General features: G+C 40.7%; 1 protein-coding gene across 5 annotated transcripts in view; it reads left to right on the plus strand.

Annotated features, from left to right (window-relative positions):
• The window catches only part of LOC121278926 (DNA topoisomerase 1-like), a 141,930-nt gene that overhangs the window by 103,461 nt on the left and 20,651 nt on the right, over positions 1–17,818 (plus strand). For all 5 annotated transcript variants that reach the window (XM_041189482.1, XM_041189483.1, XM_041189484.1 and 2 more), the window contains 5 exons: positions 339–526; positions 1,463–1,607; positions 5,887–6,030; positions 13,358–13,543; positions 16,771–16,839. In XM_041189482.1, the coding sequence (XP_041045416.1) occupies positions 339–526; positions 1,463–1,607; positions 5,887–6,030; positions 13,358–13,543; positions 16,771–16,839 (732 nt within the window). The remainder of the gene's footprint in view (positions 1–338; positions 527–1,462; positions 1,608–5,886; positions 6,031–13,357; positions 13,544–16,770; positions 16,840–17,818) is intronic.

Genomic DNA, 17,818 nt, shown 5'->3' on the forward strand with positions numbered 1-17,818 from the left:
TATCTAGAAACATGAAAAGCAAGTGAAACAATTCCAAGACCCCAAGTTTGTTAATCAATCTCTGAGGCTACAATTTGGGATACTACAATTCACCTTGGCATCCCAGGCATACAAAACTGAAAAACGATCTTGCTGTGAATGCTGCCTACTTGAAAGTGGATGCCTAGAGAGTCAGGGCATGTCCACATTCAAATACTCTGGTAATACTTGCTGTCTGATCTCCTAGAGAAAGGAAATTCAGGAAGGTGCCTATGCACCTATACCCACAAAGGAGGAGGGAATAAAATGGGTGGAAACAAACTTAAACTGTCTAGTGAAAATCCAGTCTTTTCCTACAGAAACTTAAGTTAGAGCAAGATGCAATCACTGAGATTTATGGCTACTGTGTAATGGATGGACATCGAGAGAGAATTGCCAACTTCAAAATAGAGCCACCAGGGCTGTTTCGTGGACGTGGCGACCATCCAAAGATGGGAAAACTAAAGAAAAGGATCATGCCTGAAGATGTCATTATCAACTGCAGCAAGTAAGCAGTTTACATGGTGAATTAAAGAAATACCAGTAGAGAATCAACCCAGCCCTGTCAATTAGGTCCTCACATTTTTGCCTTTCCATCTTCTCTGATTTAATCATGAATCTAGATCATTTTCTTTTTTTCCTCAATATGTTTATGGCTGAGCTTCTTGTGATAATTGCTTATATTTGAAAGGATTGGCAGGGAACTTTCTACTGTATTTGCTGTTTTATTTGAAGTAAGAAGCTACCCTCGTCACCTTTCTTTGTGATACAATGAAAGGCTTTGGAATTCGGTGAAACACTGGTTGCTTCACTTCCATCTGGTTTAGTTTTAGCCCAGATTTATGGGAGTTTTCCCAGTCTTAATTTCTTTTTCCTCCCTTCCTTCCTTGTATCAAGGTAATTCCACTAACCACATGCTCCCAGCAGGAAGTGTCAATCATAAATAGTGAGATCAAGTATCATCATTAAGTTGGTACATAAATTTAATACCCTTGCAAAGGTGAACACAGAGTCAAATTGCTAAGTTTCTGGTGGGTCGGATGACTTGCCAGCTTAAAGCTGGATTTCACGGCAGCTTGGGACAGGTAGATTCCTGTTAGTGTAACTGCTAGGATTGGTGCCACATACATTTTCAGAATCAATGGCCTGCATAAATAGTCATGCAGTGTTAACCCTGTTCCATAGACAATCAGTTACAGCTCTGTCAAAGCAGCCAGGCACTAAAAGATTTTTTATAGCAAAAGACTCAATATGTCAGAACTCAGGATACCTTTACGTCCTGAGTACAATGCAGGAGGCTGCCTTTCACCTCTGTACACTAACTGGATTGCTGACTGGTCATTGAATGGCCTAGCTCACAAATACAACTTGAGCTAGCCTAACCTGTTCAGATTTATTATCTGTCTTTGACTTTGTTTTTCTAAAATAAGCTTATTTTATTCAGGGATTCCAAGATTCCAGAGCCTCCAGAAAATCACCAGTGGAAGGAGGTACGTTTTGACAATAAAGTAACCTGGCTGGCATCTTGGACAGAAAATGTCCAGGGACTCCTTAAGTACATCATGCTCAACCCAAGTTCCAAACTTAAGGTAGGTATTTCCAGAGGATGGCTATAGTTTTTTCTTGTTTTAATAAGCATAAGATTTACCACACCATCTTATTCTTGTTCGTAGGACTACAAATTTGTAGAACACTCTACCTTCATCTTATCTTCCTGACACAACCTTTAGGCTTTCAAATACATTCTTAGTGGCATATAACCAACTGCCACTTTATTTAACCTAGTCTTGTAGGTTGGGAGCCTCTTCATGAGAAGTTTTGATAGAATTATTTCAAATTGAGAATTTTTGACGTGGTGAATGGGTGGGGTGAAGTGAAGTGGCTAATAAGTTAGTAACTAGAGGGCACAGAATAACTAGATATGGAGAATTTCTTTTATTAAATGGTGGTTAGGGAATCCAGTTGCCTTAATAAGAACAGTTGTGGAAGCAGAATACATAATAGCTTTTCAAAAGGAAGGGAGTGCATAAATATCGGAGAAAAAAAACTTGAAAGAGGGTTGGGGGATAAGATTAAGCAGATACCTGAGAGACCGTGGCTACTTGTGATATAAAATTCTGATTTGTCACTTCTTCCTATTCAACGCTGCTAAAAGCCTCAACTATGAACTTTGACCCTACAGTTTAAAAAAAGGAATGTAGCTGAGCCACACAGATAATCTCTGGTCAGTGCTGAGCTATCCCTGCTGGAAGTCATGTGAGAACATTTGGTGAGGACCCTTAATTGTATATTGAATGTGTTTAATTATATGCAGGTGGAGGGCATTAATTGGGGTTGCACTTGAACACATATAGAGACGATGAATGAAACTCTGGTGTGGTTAAGTGAGAAGATGTATCCTTGTAATGTTTCACTCTCTAAATAAATATAAGACTGAGTGAAGATTGGTACCATCCTTTATCAAATGGCTATCTGGAATAGAAAAGGACAGGATCAGAATACAGTTGTGATGTTCCCTTCAAATAAAGTACCATCCCTTCATCCCATGGATTTCCATATTAATACCATTACTCGGACTGTGACATTCAATAGAAAAGGCTGATCATTTTCTCAGGGCAACTATGGATGGGCAATAAATTTAAGGTTGCCAGTGTCAGAGAGATCCTGAGAATTAATTTAAAATAAACTTTTTTTTTTGCATGGTGTGGCAGTTGGTCCTGGATAATGGGAGGATTAGAATCAATCCGGATTTTTATTCCTGATCTGCTAAGCATAAATGTATAAAAATGAGCTTTTGGATACCTGAAGATAGTCAGAGTGAGCTATGAGAACCTTTGGTCAAATAAAACACTTGTATTCACTGCATAGTCTGTGTTCAATTGGTCATAGTACCAGACTGGTGCTTCTATAAGAAACATTTATTTAAGTATTCCAATCTAAAGAGTTCTGCAGTCATCTTTAAGCACATTGCCTCGACTATTTCACTTTAACAATGGTCAGTCCTCTATTTGCAATGAGTTTATGTAAACAGGTCCAATAAAGTTACTCCACTAGGTGTAGCTTACAAATGTTCTTAACCATTGTTGTTCACTTAATTTTTGGATGCCCTAATGCCGTTTCAGTGTTGGAATGCAGAATCTGTGATTCTCACACAGGTGCTGATTTCAATCATGTAGCCATAAGCATTTAGAGAACATGCATCCTCACACAGGAAGAGCGTGGTTAAATAAATTAAAGAACCGGTGGTTCTGTTTATAAGTTCTTATTTTAATAGAACCCTTTAGCTTGGAGTATGGAAGTGAAGAGAACTACATCTGAAATTAGATTATTTTGCTGCTTTTAATTGCAGATTAAGAACAGGAAAGTACTTAATCCCACATTGCAAATTATATCACAGCTGGGGCAGAGGGAGCCTGGTACATAGAGCAGAAGGTGACTCGAGGGTCAGAAGTGTAAATGCCCCACCAGAATTGCACCATTGCTCTATGTGATCATTTTAAATTTTATCACATCTTTCATATTCAGGTGAACATCACTTACATACTTAGCAACCCATTGCTGCCAAAACCTTGCATCTTAACATTGTCCTAAACAGCAAGAACAATGCCAAACCCCAGTGCTAACTTTTGGACCATGTTCCACTGCACTCTACCAAATATCAGCAACTCATTAACAGGAAACAGTTAGTCAGGAAGCTCAATAAGGAAAAATATTAGCACTTCAGGTATAAATCTTCAGTGAGTTTGTTAGCTGTGCTTGTAGTTAATTCAGATGACTAATGTTGTTATCTGAGCCATTGGCATTTGTTTGTTGCTTTGTGGGAATACCATGCATCAGATGTTGGATGGCTCCTGTATGAATAATGTGTTAAACATTCGCTAAATGTTGGCTTTTCTGTAGAACACACTACACTAATGGTTACCATAACATAGAGAAAATAATGCAGAGCATAAAGGTTACAGATGTCATTGTGTCTGGGTACAGATCTGATTAAGTAAGCAAAAGTGGGTAAGTAAAGTCTTGCAGTGGGACACATCTTCCTTCCCATCCTTTGCTGCTGCTTTATTTGAGAATTCAAACTGCATCCCTATTCTCCCCGTGTTCAAATTTTCAATGCACAGAATTGTTACAGTACAAAAGGAGGCCATTCGGCCCATCGTGTCTACATCGGCTCTCTGAGCATTTTAACTTAATGCCAATCTCCTGCCTTTTCCCTATAACCCTGCATGTTTTTACTAGTTAAATAACCATCCAATGCCCCCTTGAATGCCTCAGTCGAACCTGCCTCCACCACACTTCCAGGCAGTGCATTCCAAACCATAACTACCAGCTGTGTGAAAAAGTTTTTTTCTCACCTTGCATTTTCTTCTTTTGCAAAACACTTCAAAACTGTGCTTTCTGGTTCTTGATCCATTTACAAGTGGGAACGGTTTCTCCCTATCTATTCTGTCCAGACCCCTCAGATTTTAAAACTTCTAAAATTTCTTCTCTCTCCTTGCAGTTACCAACATGTTGGAAAGTGGTGGGGAAATGCAATTTAGGAACAGCAATTGCCAATCAGTATTTCTTCTGATGATGCTGATGCATGGTGGGGGGTGTTGCCTTCTACAAATAACAGCCTTCTTATGTGACTCCAGACTATTTCTGTGGCTTTTGACCATTGGGGGCATCAAATCAAAGCCTGATTCTTCCTCATCTAATGTGCCATGACACAGCAGTTGGTAAAGGCTGAGTTGTTTAAATCCCAGAGGGAAACTTGAACAAGTGTCATAACCTATATTTTCAATCGGTATGTTTGAGATGCAGCTCTGAATTCAGTAATAAAACCACCAAGCCTCGAGGTTTTTATATAAAAATAAATTAAACATTTATTAATTTAACAATAGATTTAAACACATGCACACACCTACAAATTACTACCATAATAACTTTTAAACAAATCCCCAAATTAATCATTCCCAGATAAACTTTCAGCAAGACAACAATAACCCAGTGACTTTAAACAGACACCAGGCAAAACACATTTGATCTTACAAACTCAAGATGAGGTTCCTTTGAATTTGGTTAATTGGCAAGCACAGTCCTAGGCTTACAGGCTAGTTAGATCTTGAATGCCTCTGCCCTATACATGCAAACTCCTTTTCTATTATACCTAGCTTCCCCTCTGAATGTAAATTTTCCATTGTATTACTAGGTTTTTTAAAATTTTACCTCCTAACAATACTTTCATTCCACTAATTTTATTAATAAATATAAACACATTGCTTGGTATCTCCCAGCTAGGTGCAAGATTTTACCCATTCTTTTGATTGGTTTATTCAACAAATGCAAATTGTACTCTTTACCTTCTATTCCTTACGTTTATCTAATTAAAATCTCAAACTACTATACATCAAAGCAGCCAGACTAGTTGGCTTTAATGCAATTAAACCACACACACATGGACGTGTGGTAGGGTCTGTGTCTAATTTAATAATTCCAGTAACAATTATACAGATTAATATCTCTTCTTGACAAATGTTCCTGCATGCATGTTTTTGAGCCAGAGTCTCTGGATAACCTTGAAGAGGAGTAGAGGTTAGCTGTTTTTCTCCCCCATCCCACCACCCTCATCTCTATAGCATGGGGATCCTGACACTGATTATAGCATCCTTGTAGAATCGTGATTGAGATTAGCTAGCTCCACACTAATTTGAGATTGAATTTGAGAATATCTATTTGATTCAGTTCCATAGCAGCCATTAAGGTATGGAGGGCAAGGTGCTCTGCACTGCACAGTTAAAGAAAATGGTTTCAATGAAATGGTATATCCAGTAATTAACTGAGAAACAGGACAAACTTTGTAATGTTGTCTGTTAATGGTTTCAGGGTGAGAAGGACTGGCAAAAATATGAAGTAGCCCGACGCCTGAAGGACAAGATTGATGCAATCCGGAGTCAGTATCGCATAGACTGGAAATCTAGGGAAATGAAATCACGACAACGAGCAGTGGCACTCTATTTCATTGACAAAGTACAATGTTTTAGTATTTGTGTTTTTGTTTTGTATAGTTCAAGGTGAATGAAATCAATGCATGTGAACTTTTTGTAAGAAAGCAAGATACTCAGGAAGGCCATTTGACCCTTTCTCACACAGAGCTTGAGCATTGTATAAAAGTGTAAGCAATTAGCTAGGGAAAAAGTTGGGCCTATTAAGTATCCAAAGGGAAGCCTTCTTGTAGAAGCAGAGGGCATAGTTGAAGAATTAAATGAGTACTTTGCATCAGTCTTCACAAAGAAAGCATACTGATGTGAAGGTTACACTTTAGAGGAGATAGGAATTATGGACAAGATAGTAATAGATGGAGAAGTCATACTAAAAAGAGTAGCATTACTGAAAGTTGGTAATTCACTTGATGCAAATGGAATATGTCCTAGTTGGTTGAAATAAGCAAAGGTAGAAATAGCAGAGTTATTAGCTACAACCTGGATCCAATCTGGGAAATGTGGATACAGGAGTATTGCCAGAGAACTAGAGGTTTACTAATGTTATTCTTCAGTTTTAGAAAGAGGAGAAGGATAAACAAGGAAGTCAGCCTAGCATTGGTGGCAAGAAGGTTATTGGATACCATTACTGGGTACAAAATAAAGCACCTTCTGGAAAGGCACAGGTTAATCAAGGAGAGCCAGCATAGGTTTGTTGAAGGATAATCATTCTAAAACTTGATTTGAATTCCTTGAGGTAACAAGGTTGTTCGATGTAGTGCAGTAGATGTTCATATGGACTTCTCCACAGGAGAACTTCCTCTATTGTGAAAACAAATAAAGTACGTATTCAGTACCTCAATTATGCCCACTGTCTCAAAGTTTTCCTTTTTTGGCCCTATTCATTCCTTTAATTATCCTCTTGACTTTTTATGATTTTCTTTGCTTTCCTTGTCACCTTTTTCAATTCCTTCCCATCACTATGTATTCTACCTAATTTTCTGCTCTATTTGTCTCATTTTTCAGTTGTATTGTAATATATCTTTGTTTCGTCATCCAGGGAGCTCTAGCTTTGGATGCCCTATCCTTGCCCCTTATGAAAATAGGCAGGGTTTATGTTTTTTTAATTTATGGGATGTGGGCATTGCTGGCCAGGCCAGAATTTATTGCTGACCCCCAGTTGCCCTTGAGAAGGTGGTGGTGAGCTGTTGCCTTGAACCGCTGCAGGCCATGTGGTGTAAGTAGACCCATAGTACTGTTAGGGAGGGAGTTCCAGGATTTTGATCCAGTGACAATGAAGGAATAGTGATACATTTCCAAGTCAGGATTGTGAGTGGCTTGGAGGGGAACTCCCATGTGGTGGTGCTCCCATGTGTCTTCTGTGTTTGTCCTTCTGGATGGTAGCGGTCATGGTTTTGGAAGGTACTGTCTAAGGAGCCTTGGTGAGTTCCTGCAGTGCATCTTGTAGATGGTACACTATGTGTCAGTAGTGGAAGGAGTGAGTGGCACCCCATCCACAAACAATCAGACTGCTTTGTCCTGGATGTTGTCAAGCTTCTTGAGTGTTGTTAGAGCTGCACTCCAGGCTTCTGAGCTTTCATGTCTGAGCTATTTCTGCCTTGAAGGTCTGCCATTGCTCATTTACTGTTTTTCTGGGCAATCTTAGTAGTCCACCTGTGCTAGATTTCTTACAAACATATGAAATAGGAGCAGAAGTAGGCCATTTGGCCCCTTGAGCCTGCTCTGCCATTCAATAAGATTACGGCTGATCTGTTTGTGTTCGGAATTTCCCCCCAATAACCTTTGATTCCTTTGCCCAAGAAGAATCTATCTACCTCTGCCTTAAAAATATTCAGTGACTCCGCCTCCACTGCCTTCTGATACAGATTTCCAAGCCTCAGAAAAATTTTCTCCTCATCTCTGCCCTATAAGGGAGACCCCTAATTTTAAAACAATGCCCCCTAATTCTGGACACTCCAACAAGAGGAAAGATCCTTTCCACGTCCACCTTGTCAATATCATTCAAGATCTTAGATAATTCAATAAATTCACCCCTCCCTCTTTGAAACTCTAGTGGAAACAAGCCCAGTCTGTCTGACCTTTCTTCAAAAGACAACCTGCTCATTCCAGTTATCAATCTAGTAAATCTCCTCTGAACCGTCTCCAATGCATTTATATCCTTCCTTAAATAAGGAGATCAAAACTGAAGGCAGTTTTCGAGATGGAGTCTCACCAATGACCTATATAACTGAAGCATAACATCCTTACTTTTATGTTCAATTCCTCTTGTAATAAAGGATAGCACTCCATTAGCCGCCTTAATTACTTGCTGTACCTGCATACTGACTTTTTGTGACGTGCGCTAGAACACCTAGATCCCTCTGCAGCTTGGAATTATGCAGTTCTTCTCTGTTTAAGTAATACTCTGCTTTTTCATTCTTCCTGCTAAAGTAAACAACTTCACATTTTTTCCCACATTATACTCCATCTGCCAGATTTTTGCCCACTCATTCAACCTACCTATATCCATCTGCAACCTCCTTATGTCCTGTTCACAACATACGTTCCTCCCTATCTCTGTGTCATCTGCAAATTTAGCTATCATGTCTTCACTCCCCTTATGCAAGCCATTGATATAAATTGTAAAATTTGAGACCCCTGCGGTACTCCACTCATCGCATCCTGCCAATCAAAAATAGATTTTATGCATACTCTCTGCTTCCCGCCAGCAAGCCAATCTTCTATCCATGTTAATATGTTACCCCTACACCATGAGCTTTTATTTTCTACAATAACCTTTGATGTGGCACCTATATCAAATGCTTTCTGGAAATCCAAGGACAACATGTCTACAGGCTCCCCTTTTATCCACATCGCATGTTACTCCTTCAAACAACTCCAATAAATTGGTTTAACATGATTTCCCTTTCACAAAACGATGCTGACTCTTCCCGATTACCTTGAGTTTCTCTAAGTGCCCAGCTATTACCACCTCCGTGATCAATTCTAACACCTTCCCCATGACAGACACCAAGCTAACTGGCCTATAGTTTCCTGCTTTCTGCCTCCGTCCCTCCCTTCCTTGAATAGAGGGGTTATGTTTGCTACTTTCTAGGCTGATGGAACCTTGCCAGAATCTAGGGAAATTTGGAAAATTAACGCTGACGCATCAACTACCTCATTAGCCACCTCTTTTAAGACCCTAGAATGAAGTCCATCAAGATCCAGAGACTTGTCAGCCCGCAGTGCTGTTATTTTGCTCAGTACCACTTCCCTAGTAGTTGTAAATTCACAAAGTTTTCCTCTCCCTTCCACCTCCTGATTTACAGATATTACTGTAATGTTTTTTATATCCTCTATAGTGAGGACATGAGCAAAATATTAGTTCTTCTGCCATTTTCTTATTATCTCCTATTAACTCCCCATTGTCCCTCTCCAAAGGACCAACACTCACTACTTTTTTCATTTAAGTACCTGTAGAATCTCTTGCTATCAGTTTTTACGTTTCTAGCTAGCTTCTCTCCAATTTCTTTCTCCTGATTAACCTTTCAATCATTCTCTACTCTTTATTTTCTGACCAATCATCTGACCTGCCATTCACCTTTGCACAGTTATATGCTTTCCTTAACTTTAATTAACCATGGATGGTGGGTCCTCCCTTTAGAATTTTTCTTTATCATAGGAATATACTTATCCTGAGTATTCTGAAATCATTCTTCTCACATTGTTTCTCTTCCAGTTGGACATTTTCACTTGGATTTTTTCTTTGCCCCTTTTTCATAAATATGTTAAACCCTAATTATATTATGATCACTGTCACCTTGATGTTCTCCCATAGAAACTCATTCTTTGCCCTACTTCATTCCCCAAGAAATGATCCAGCACTACTTTATTTCTCATTGTCAGTACTTCTTTCTGGCTCAATCAGATGAACTGCAGCAGTTCAAGAAGGCGGCTCACCACCGCCTTCTAAAGTGCAATTGGGAATGGGCAACAAATGTTGGCCTTACCAGTGATACTCTCTTCCCATGAAAGAATGTTTTTTAAAAAAAGTTCTTGTACATACATTTTAGGAATTCTTCACAAGCTATCCTCTTTTTCCCAGTCTGAGAGTAATTGAAATCTCCTATTATTACACCTCTGTTATTTTTCCATTTGCCTACAGATTGCTTCTATATCACATTTTCATTGTGTGGGTGGTTATAGTAAACAGCCAGCAATTTAACAGTTTAACTCTAAAGAATAGATTTGGTTTTTGAATCCTGAAGTATATCATCCATCTGTAGAACTGTATTATCCTGATCAAAACTGCCAACTCCTCCCCCTCATTTCTTTTTCCCTTCCATATCCTCCTTGAGTACATTTGGAGCCAGGAATGTCTAGTTCCCACTTCTGCCCACGTTTCAGTAGAGTTCCTCCTAAATAGCAACTTGTTCCTGTAGCTCCTCAACCTTATTTGTCACACTCCTCACATTGACATACATGCATTCCAACACCATGCTGGAATGCTTTATATTTTTTCTCCAATTGCTTCCTGCTCTTTCTAACTATTCTTCTGTTCTTTGTCCCTCCTAGTTGTCTATGCACCTTGTCTTTTCTCTCTGCTGCTGTGTCCTGGTGCCCTACCAAATTAGTTTAAACCCTTTCAACAGCCTTAGATAACAACTACAACAAGGACATTGGTACCATCCCTGTTCAGGTTCAACCTTCCTAGCTTGCCCAGGTCCCTCCTTCCCCAAAACTGGTCCAAGTATCACAACACATTTACAATGCAGAAGGAGCCCATTCAGCCCTTCGAGTTTGCACTGGTTCTCTGAAAGAGTGTTCCACCTCGTCCCACTCTCCTGCCTTATCCCCATAACCTTGCACATTCTCTCTTTTCAGCTAGTAATCCAATTCCATTCTGAATACCTCAATCGAACCTGCCTCCACCAACCTTTCAGGAAGTTTGTTCCAGACTCTAATCACCTGGGTTAAAAAAAAATTCTCGCATCACATTTATTCCTTTTGCCAATTATTTTGAATTTGTGCCCTCTAGTCCTTGATGTTCTCTTGAGTGGCAACCAGCTTCACTATTTACCCTGTCAATACCCCTCAGGATCTTGAATACCTCTATCAAGTCTTCTCTCAGCCGCCTTTTCTCCAAGGAAAACAGTCCCAACCTCTCCAATCTATCCTCATAGCTACAATTCTTCATTCCATGAATCATTCTCGTGAATATCCACTGTACTCTCTCCAGTGCCTTCACATCCTTCCTCAAGTATGGTGCCCACAACTGGACGCAGTACTCCAGATGAGGCCTAGCTAGTGTCTTATGCAATTCCAACATGACTTTACTCTTGTACTAAATGCCCCTATTAATAAAGCCTAAGATACTGTATGCTTTAACTGCTCTCCCAACATGCCCTGCCATCTTCAAGAACCTATGTACCTATATAATGAGGTCTCTCTATTCCTGCATCTTCTTTAGAGGCTCTTCCTTCATTTTATTCTGTCTAACCATATCTTTTCCTGCCAAAACACACCTCACACTTTTCTGCATTGAACTTCACCTGTCACTGGACCGCTCAGTCCACCAGCATGTCTGTGTTCTTTTGAAGCTCAGGACTATCCCCGTCACTGTTGACAATATTTCTGATCTTTGTGTCATGTGCAAATTTTGACATCATGCCCTGCACACCACAGTCTAGGTCATTAATATGTATCAGGAAGAGCAAGGGTCCCAACACTGACCACTGAGGAACTCCACTACAAACCTTCCTACAATCTGAAAAACAACCATTTATCACTACTCTGTTTCCTGTCACTCAGCTAGTTTCTTATCCAAATGCCTACTTTCCCTTTTATTCTATGACCTAGAATTTTGCTCACAAATCTGCTGTGTGGCACTGTATCAAATGCCTTTTGAAAATCTATATATACCACATCGTGTTTCTTTTATCAGTCTTCTCTGTTACCACCCCCACAAAACTCCAAGTTAGTTAAACACGATTTTCCCTTTAAGAATCCATGCTCGCTTTCCTTAATATCTTGCACTTGTCTAAGTGATTATTGATTTTATCCTGTACTATAGTTTCCAGAAGTTTCCCTACCACTGAGGTCAAACTGACTGGCCTGTAGTTGCCAGCTTTATCCTTGCACCCCTTTTTAAACAAAGGTGTAACATGTACAGTTCTCCAGTCCTCTGGCACCTCCCTTTTGTTTAAAGAAGACTGGAAGATTATCACCAGTGCCTCTGCAATTTCTACTCCTTCCCTCAGTACCTTCAGATGCATCTCATCCAGTCCTGGTACCTTAATTATTTTAAGTAAAGATAGTCTTTCCAACACCTTCCTCTCTATTGTAAACTCTTCTAGTGTAGCAGTTACCTCCTCTCTCATCTCGGCCTGGGTAGCAAGTTCTTCCTTTGTAAAGACAGATGCAAAGTACTCGCTCAACAACTCCGCTATTTCTCCAGCCTCTACATGCAAGTCTGCTTTTTTTGTCCCTAACCAGCCCTACTCTTTCTTTTACCACCCTTTTATGATTTACATGCTTAGAAGACCTTGGGATTCCCTTTTATGTTCGCTGACAGCCTCTTTTCATGCTCTCTCCTTGCTTTTCTTATTAGTTTCATCATTTTCCCTCTGGTCCTTCTGTATACAGCCTGATTCTCCATTGTGCCATAAGAATCTCAAAAGCCTCCCTCCTGCACCACCCCTCCAGCCACGCATTCTTCTGCCATGCATTCATCTATGCTATCTTCCTGTTCCTGACTCTCACTTCTCACTACCACTGGTAGCAATCCAGAGATTACCATTTTTCTTGGCAATATTTTGAGGTTCAGTTGTTTAACTGTGCCTGTGCAGATGTCAGAAAAACTCAGGCCAAGTCATCCCAATAATGGAAGATAGGATAAATCCCTTCAAACTGCAATGCATGGGCAATGATTAGATAGTTGTATTTTATTCAGTATGGTTACATTTGATGGTGCGTTACTGACTGACAGTGGCAGCAGTGTGTACCATCTACAAGATGCACTGCAGAAACTCATCAAAGCTCCTAAGGCAGCACCTTCCAAACCCACAACCACTACCCATCTAGAAGGACAAGGGCAACAGATACATGGGAACACCACCCCTCCAAGCCACTCACCATCCTGACTTGGAAATATATCACTTTTCCTTTGCTGTTGCTAGGTCAAAATTCTGGAACTCCCTCCCTCACAGCACTGTGGGTATACCTACACCACAGGGACTGCTGTGGTTCAAGAAGGCAGCTCACCACCACCACCTCGAGGGCAATTAGGGATGGGCAATAAATACTAACCTAGCTAACAATGTCCACATCGTGTAAATGAGTTGGGGGAAAAAAGCTTATTTTTCTATGCTTTGTAGTTGGCGTTGAGAGCTGGAAATGAGAAGGAGGAAGGAGAGACTGCTGATACAGTTGGTTGCTGCTCACTCCGTGTCGAACATATTAAATTGCATGATAACGATGGAGGACAGCAGTGCGTGGTGGAATTTGACTTCCTTGGAAAGGACTCTATTAGATACTACAACAAGGTTCCAGTGGAGAAACAGGTACAGTGTGTGTTTCCGTTAAGAAATTCAAGTGTGTTACATAACACCATTTATCATCTTAACATGCCTGATTCAATTGTTTCAATAATGGCTGTTTCGAACCAAAAAATATGATTGTTTAAATCCGAACAAAATCCTTGAGTGATTCACTTGTCAATGTGTCAAAGGTGCAGTACTGAGCTATGTTGATGAGCACTATGGCCTAGGTTGAGTTGAGGGGGCTACTGTGTAGTTTCTAAATTGACCTTGATATCTGAGCTGCTGAAGAGAAATTATTTGATTGTTGCTGAAAATGGGAATCGTGGGTGCAGTTGAGATCTGGCTCAGTTTTCATGGGTTGGTGGCAAAGCTTGTCTGAGCTCACATGAAGTATAGCACTTGCAAGACATACCTGCAAGCTACCCACCCCATCAAACTAAACACTAATTCAAGCGAGACAATCGGCGGGATTTTCTGCACCTGCCCACCACTGCGATCTTCTGGTCCCACAGCAAGTCAATGGACTTCTGGCAGGGGTGCCGACTCACCCGCAGCAGGTCCCGGCCACGACATGGCCAGAAAATCTCGGCCCGTGATTTTTAGCAGAATACTTGATCATAGTGGAACATGACAACCCTGCCTGTACATGTGTATTCCCAGTACAGTTACTGCAAGATGATTAGTAGTAAGAAATGTAGATGGATTTTGTTGTCCGTCCTTCTTCAAAGAGGAGGATTCCAAGTCCATTTTTTAATTCCTTACCCTGTTGCATTTGCAGTTGACTACATTGTCTCACAGTTTAAACCCAGGATCTTCCTGATGTGCATCTCTTGGTACTGCACCAGTTACCTCCTGAAGCACTGAGCCTCTGCAAGATATCACAATTGAGATTGTGAACTTACTATAAAGTATAATCCAAAACACAGCCTACATCATAGCTTTCACTAGGTTGGTAACAAGGGAATTGTTCCTCCAATAAGTGAATGGGAAAATTGGACCACATTCCTTCAGAACACAAGGTTGGTTTAAGACTCAGAATGGATACAGCACAGAAGGAAGCTATTTGAGCTATTGTCTCTGTGCCAGCTCTCTGCAAGAGCAACTCAGCTAGTCCCACCGCGTCTGTTCCCTGTAGCCCTGCAATTCTTTTTTTATCTTTTCAGATAATCAAATTCCCTTTTGAAAGCCACAACTGAATCTGCCCCTGCTCATAAAAAATAGAAAATAGGAGCAGGAGTAGACCATTCAGCCCTTCGAGCCTGCTCTGCCATTCATTATGATCATGGTTGATCATCCAACTCAATTGCCTGCTCCCCCTTTCTCCCCATATCCTTTGACCCCTTTTGCCCCAAGAGCTATATCTAACTCCTTCTTCTTGGGGCCAAAACACTGTATGTTTTGGCCCCAAGTACTTTCTGTGGTAGCGAATTCCACAGGCTCACCACTGTCTCGGTGAAGAAATTTCTCCTCATCTCAGTCCTAAATGGTCTACCCTGTATCCTCAGACTTTGACCCCCTGATTCTGGACTCCCCCACCATCGGGAACATCCTTCCTTGCATCTATCCTATCTAGTCCTGTTAGAATTTTATAGGTTTCTATGAGATCCCCCCTCATTCTTCTGAACTCCAGCGAATATAATCCTAACTGATTCAACTCTCCTTGTACGTCAGTCCCGCCATCCCAGCACACTTAGTCTGGAATGCACTGCCTATGTAAAAATGCTTTTCCTCGTGTCGCCTTTGGTTCCTTTGCAATTCATCTAGGAGAGATGACCGTTCATCCTATCAGTTGCTAATTCCTTTTACAGACAGTAAAAATCCATTGTGAACTTGATCCAGTAACTTAAATCCCTTGAGGTAGGATTCTGCAAGATTTTGTCCCAAAGGCAAATAGAGCAAACTGCAATATCTAGCCTTGAATCCTACATTAGTCATCCTTGGCTAATTGCTTTCCTTGGTCTTGTGTTCTTTGACCCAACAGCTCGGTGACTTGTGTTCCAGCGTTTTTCCCTGGATATAGTCACATTTTTGTCAGGTTCTACTGTAGATTGAATTGTAAGACTTGCATTTGCAACTATTACTATTATGAAAATAGTTGGGCACGGTGAATAATGTGTGCCATCTTTTGCCACTTGATTTCAGTCTAAGCCTTTGGCTAGTATAGAGATGATTTGGCTTTGAAATTTTTGGACAGTGGATGATCACTGGATTGAAACATTATAGCTGACCCCAGTTCTCATCCAAAACCCAGCAGGGTCCACCCAATGATGATCAGAAGTGAGAATCCTGAAGGTTTGTTTCCCTTTCCTCCCATCTCTTTTCTAACTTATTGCAGATTGGGTGGGCCATACCTGGTAACTTCCTGGCCTGTGTGACTTAGCTACTCTGGCTAAATTCTCTGAGCCATTGGGTAAGGTGTTCTTAATGCTTCAGTCTTGATTACTTCTACCACAGGCAGCCTGTTCCAGCTGAATGATATATACTCCAAAGTGGTGTCCAAACAGAGCCCAAATTTGGGAGAACAATATCTATAATTGGTTCTGAGTACTAGTACTACATAGTTCAAATGGCACAATAGGAGTATTTCACTTGCCTACTTATTGAACTTTACTAAAATCCTATTGATAATACTAGTTACACTAGTTCTGTTTCTAATCCTAGATTATGATGAAATACCCTGTTAGTCACATGATCTTTCCTCATTGTATAACTATACCTGTATGACACTTCCTCAGAATGTCAGCCATGGCTCAGTTGACATTCTTCCGTCTTGAGTCTGTGGGTTCAAGCCCCACTCCAAAATCTTGAGCACATAATCTATATTGACACTTCACAGCTGCACTGATAAAGATGTGACTGTGAAATGAGAAGTTAAACCGAGACCTTGTCTGACATCTCCCTTGGATGTGCAATTCTATGGAATAGTTGGAAAAAGAGCTCTCCCCAGTGCCCTGGTTAATATCTAATTCTCAGTCCTATTGATAAAAGAGGCAGATTTTTAGGCCATTGTCTCACAACAGCAATCAGATATAAACTGCGCACAATTTGACTGTCTCATTTCCTGCATTACAACAGTGACTACACTTCAAAAATACTTAATTGGCTGTAAAATGCTTTTGGATGCCCTGAAGTCATGAAAGGTTCTATTTAAATGCAAGTTCTTTGTTTCTTCCTTGTGCTTGTTTTTGTGTGTTTGTACAACATATACAATTCCATAGTGATGTGTCACTTGTATTTCTTTCTCCCAGGTGTTCAAGAATCTGAAATTATTCATGGAGAATAAGGATCCTAACGACGACCTGTTTGACAGATTAAATGTATGTTTTGTTTGGATAAATTTATATTAGTGAGCTTTACGGAGTGCATTTACACCTTGTAAATATAAAAGTAATGCTGAGAGGAATCTGAAATAAATAGGAAATGCTGGAAAAACTCAGCAAAGAAACATAGAAAACAGAAGTAGGCCATTCGGCCCTTTGAGCCTGCTCCGCCATTCATTACGATCATGGTTGATCATCCAACTCAATAGCCTGCTCCCACTTTCTCCCCATATCCTTTGATCCCCTTTGCCCCAAGAACTATATCTAACTCCTACTTGAAAACATATAATGTTTTGGCATCAACTACTTTCTGTGGTAGCGAATTCCACAGGCTCACCACTCTCTGGGTTAAGATATTTCTCCTCATCTCAGACCTAAATGGTCCACCCCGTATCCTCAGACTGTGACCCCTGGTTCTGGACTCCCACACCATCGGGAACATCCATCCTGCATCTACCCTGCCTAGCCTTGATAGCATTTTATAGGTTTCTATGAGATCCCCCCCTCATTCTTCTGAACTCCAGCGGATATAATCCTAACCGACTCAATCTCTCCTCATATCAGTGCTGCCATCCCAGGAATTAATCGGGTAAACCTTTGCTGCACTCCCTCTATAGCAAGAACTTCCTTCCTCAGATAAGGAGGCCAAAGCTGCACACAATATTGCAGGTGAGGACTCACCAAGGCCCTGTATAATTGCAGCAAGACATCCCTGCTCCAAGTACTCGAATCCTCTTGTTATGAAGGCCAACATACCATTTGCCTTATTTACAGCCTGCTGCACCTGCATGCTTGCCTTCAGCGACTGGTGTACGAGGACACCTAGGTCTCAATGCACGTTCCCCTCTCTCAATTTATAGCCATTCAGATGATCTGCCTTGCTGTTTTGTGACCAAAGTGGATAACCTCACATTTATCCACATTATACTGCATCTGCCATGCATTTGCCCACTCAGCTTGTCCAAATCACACTGAA

The sequence above is a fragment of the Carcharodon carcharias genome, chromosome 6, assembly GCF_017639515.1.
Source record: "Carcharodon carcharias isolate sCarCar2 chromosome 6, sCarCar2.pri, whole genome shotgun sequence".
Taxonomy (NCBI): domain Eukaryota; kingdom Metazoa; phylum Chordata; class Chondrichthyes; order Lamniformes; family Lamnidae; genus Carcharodon; species Carcharodon carcharias.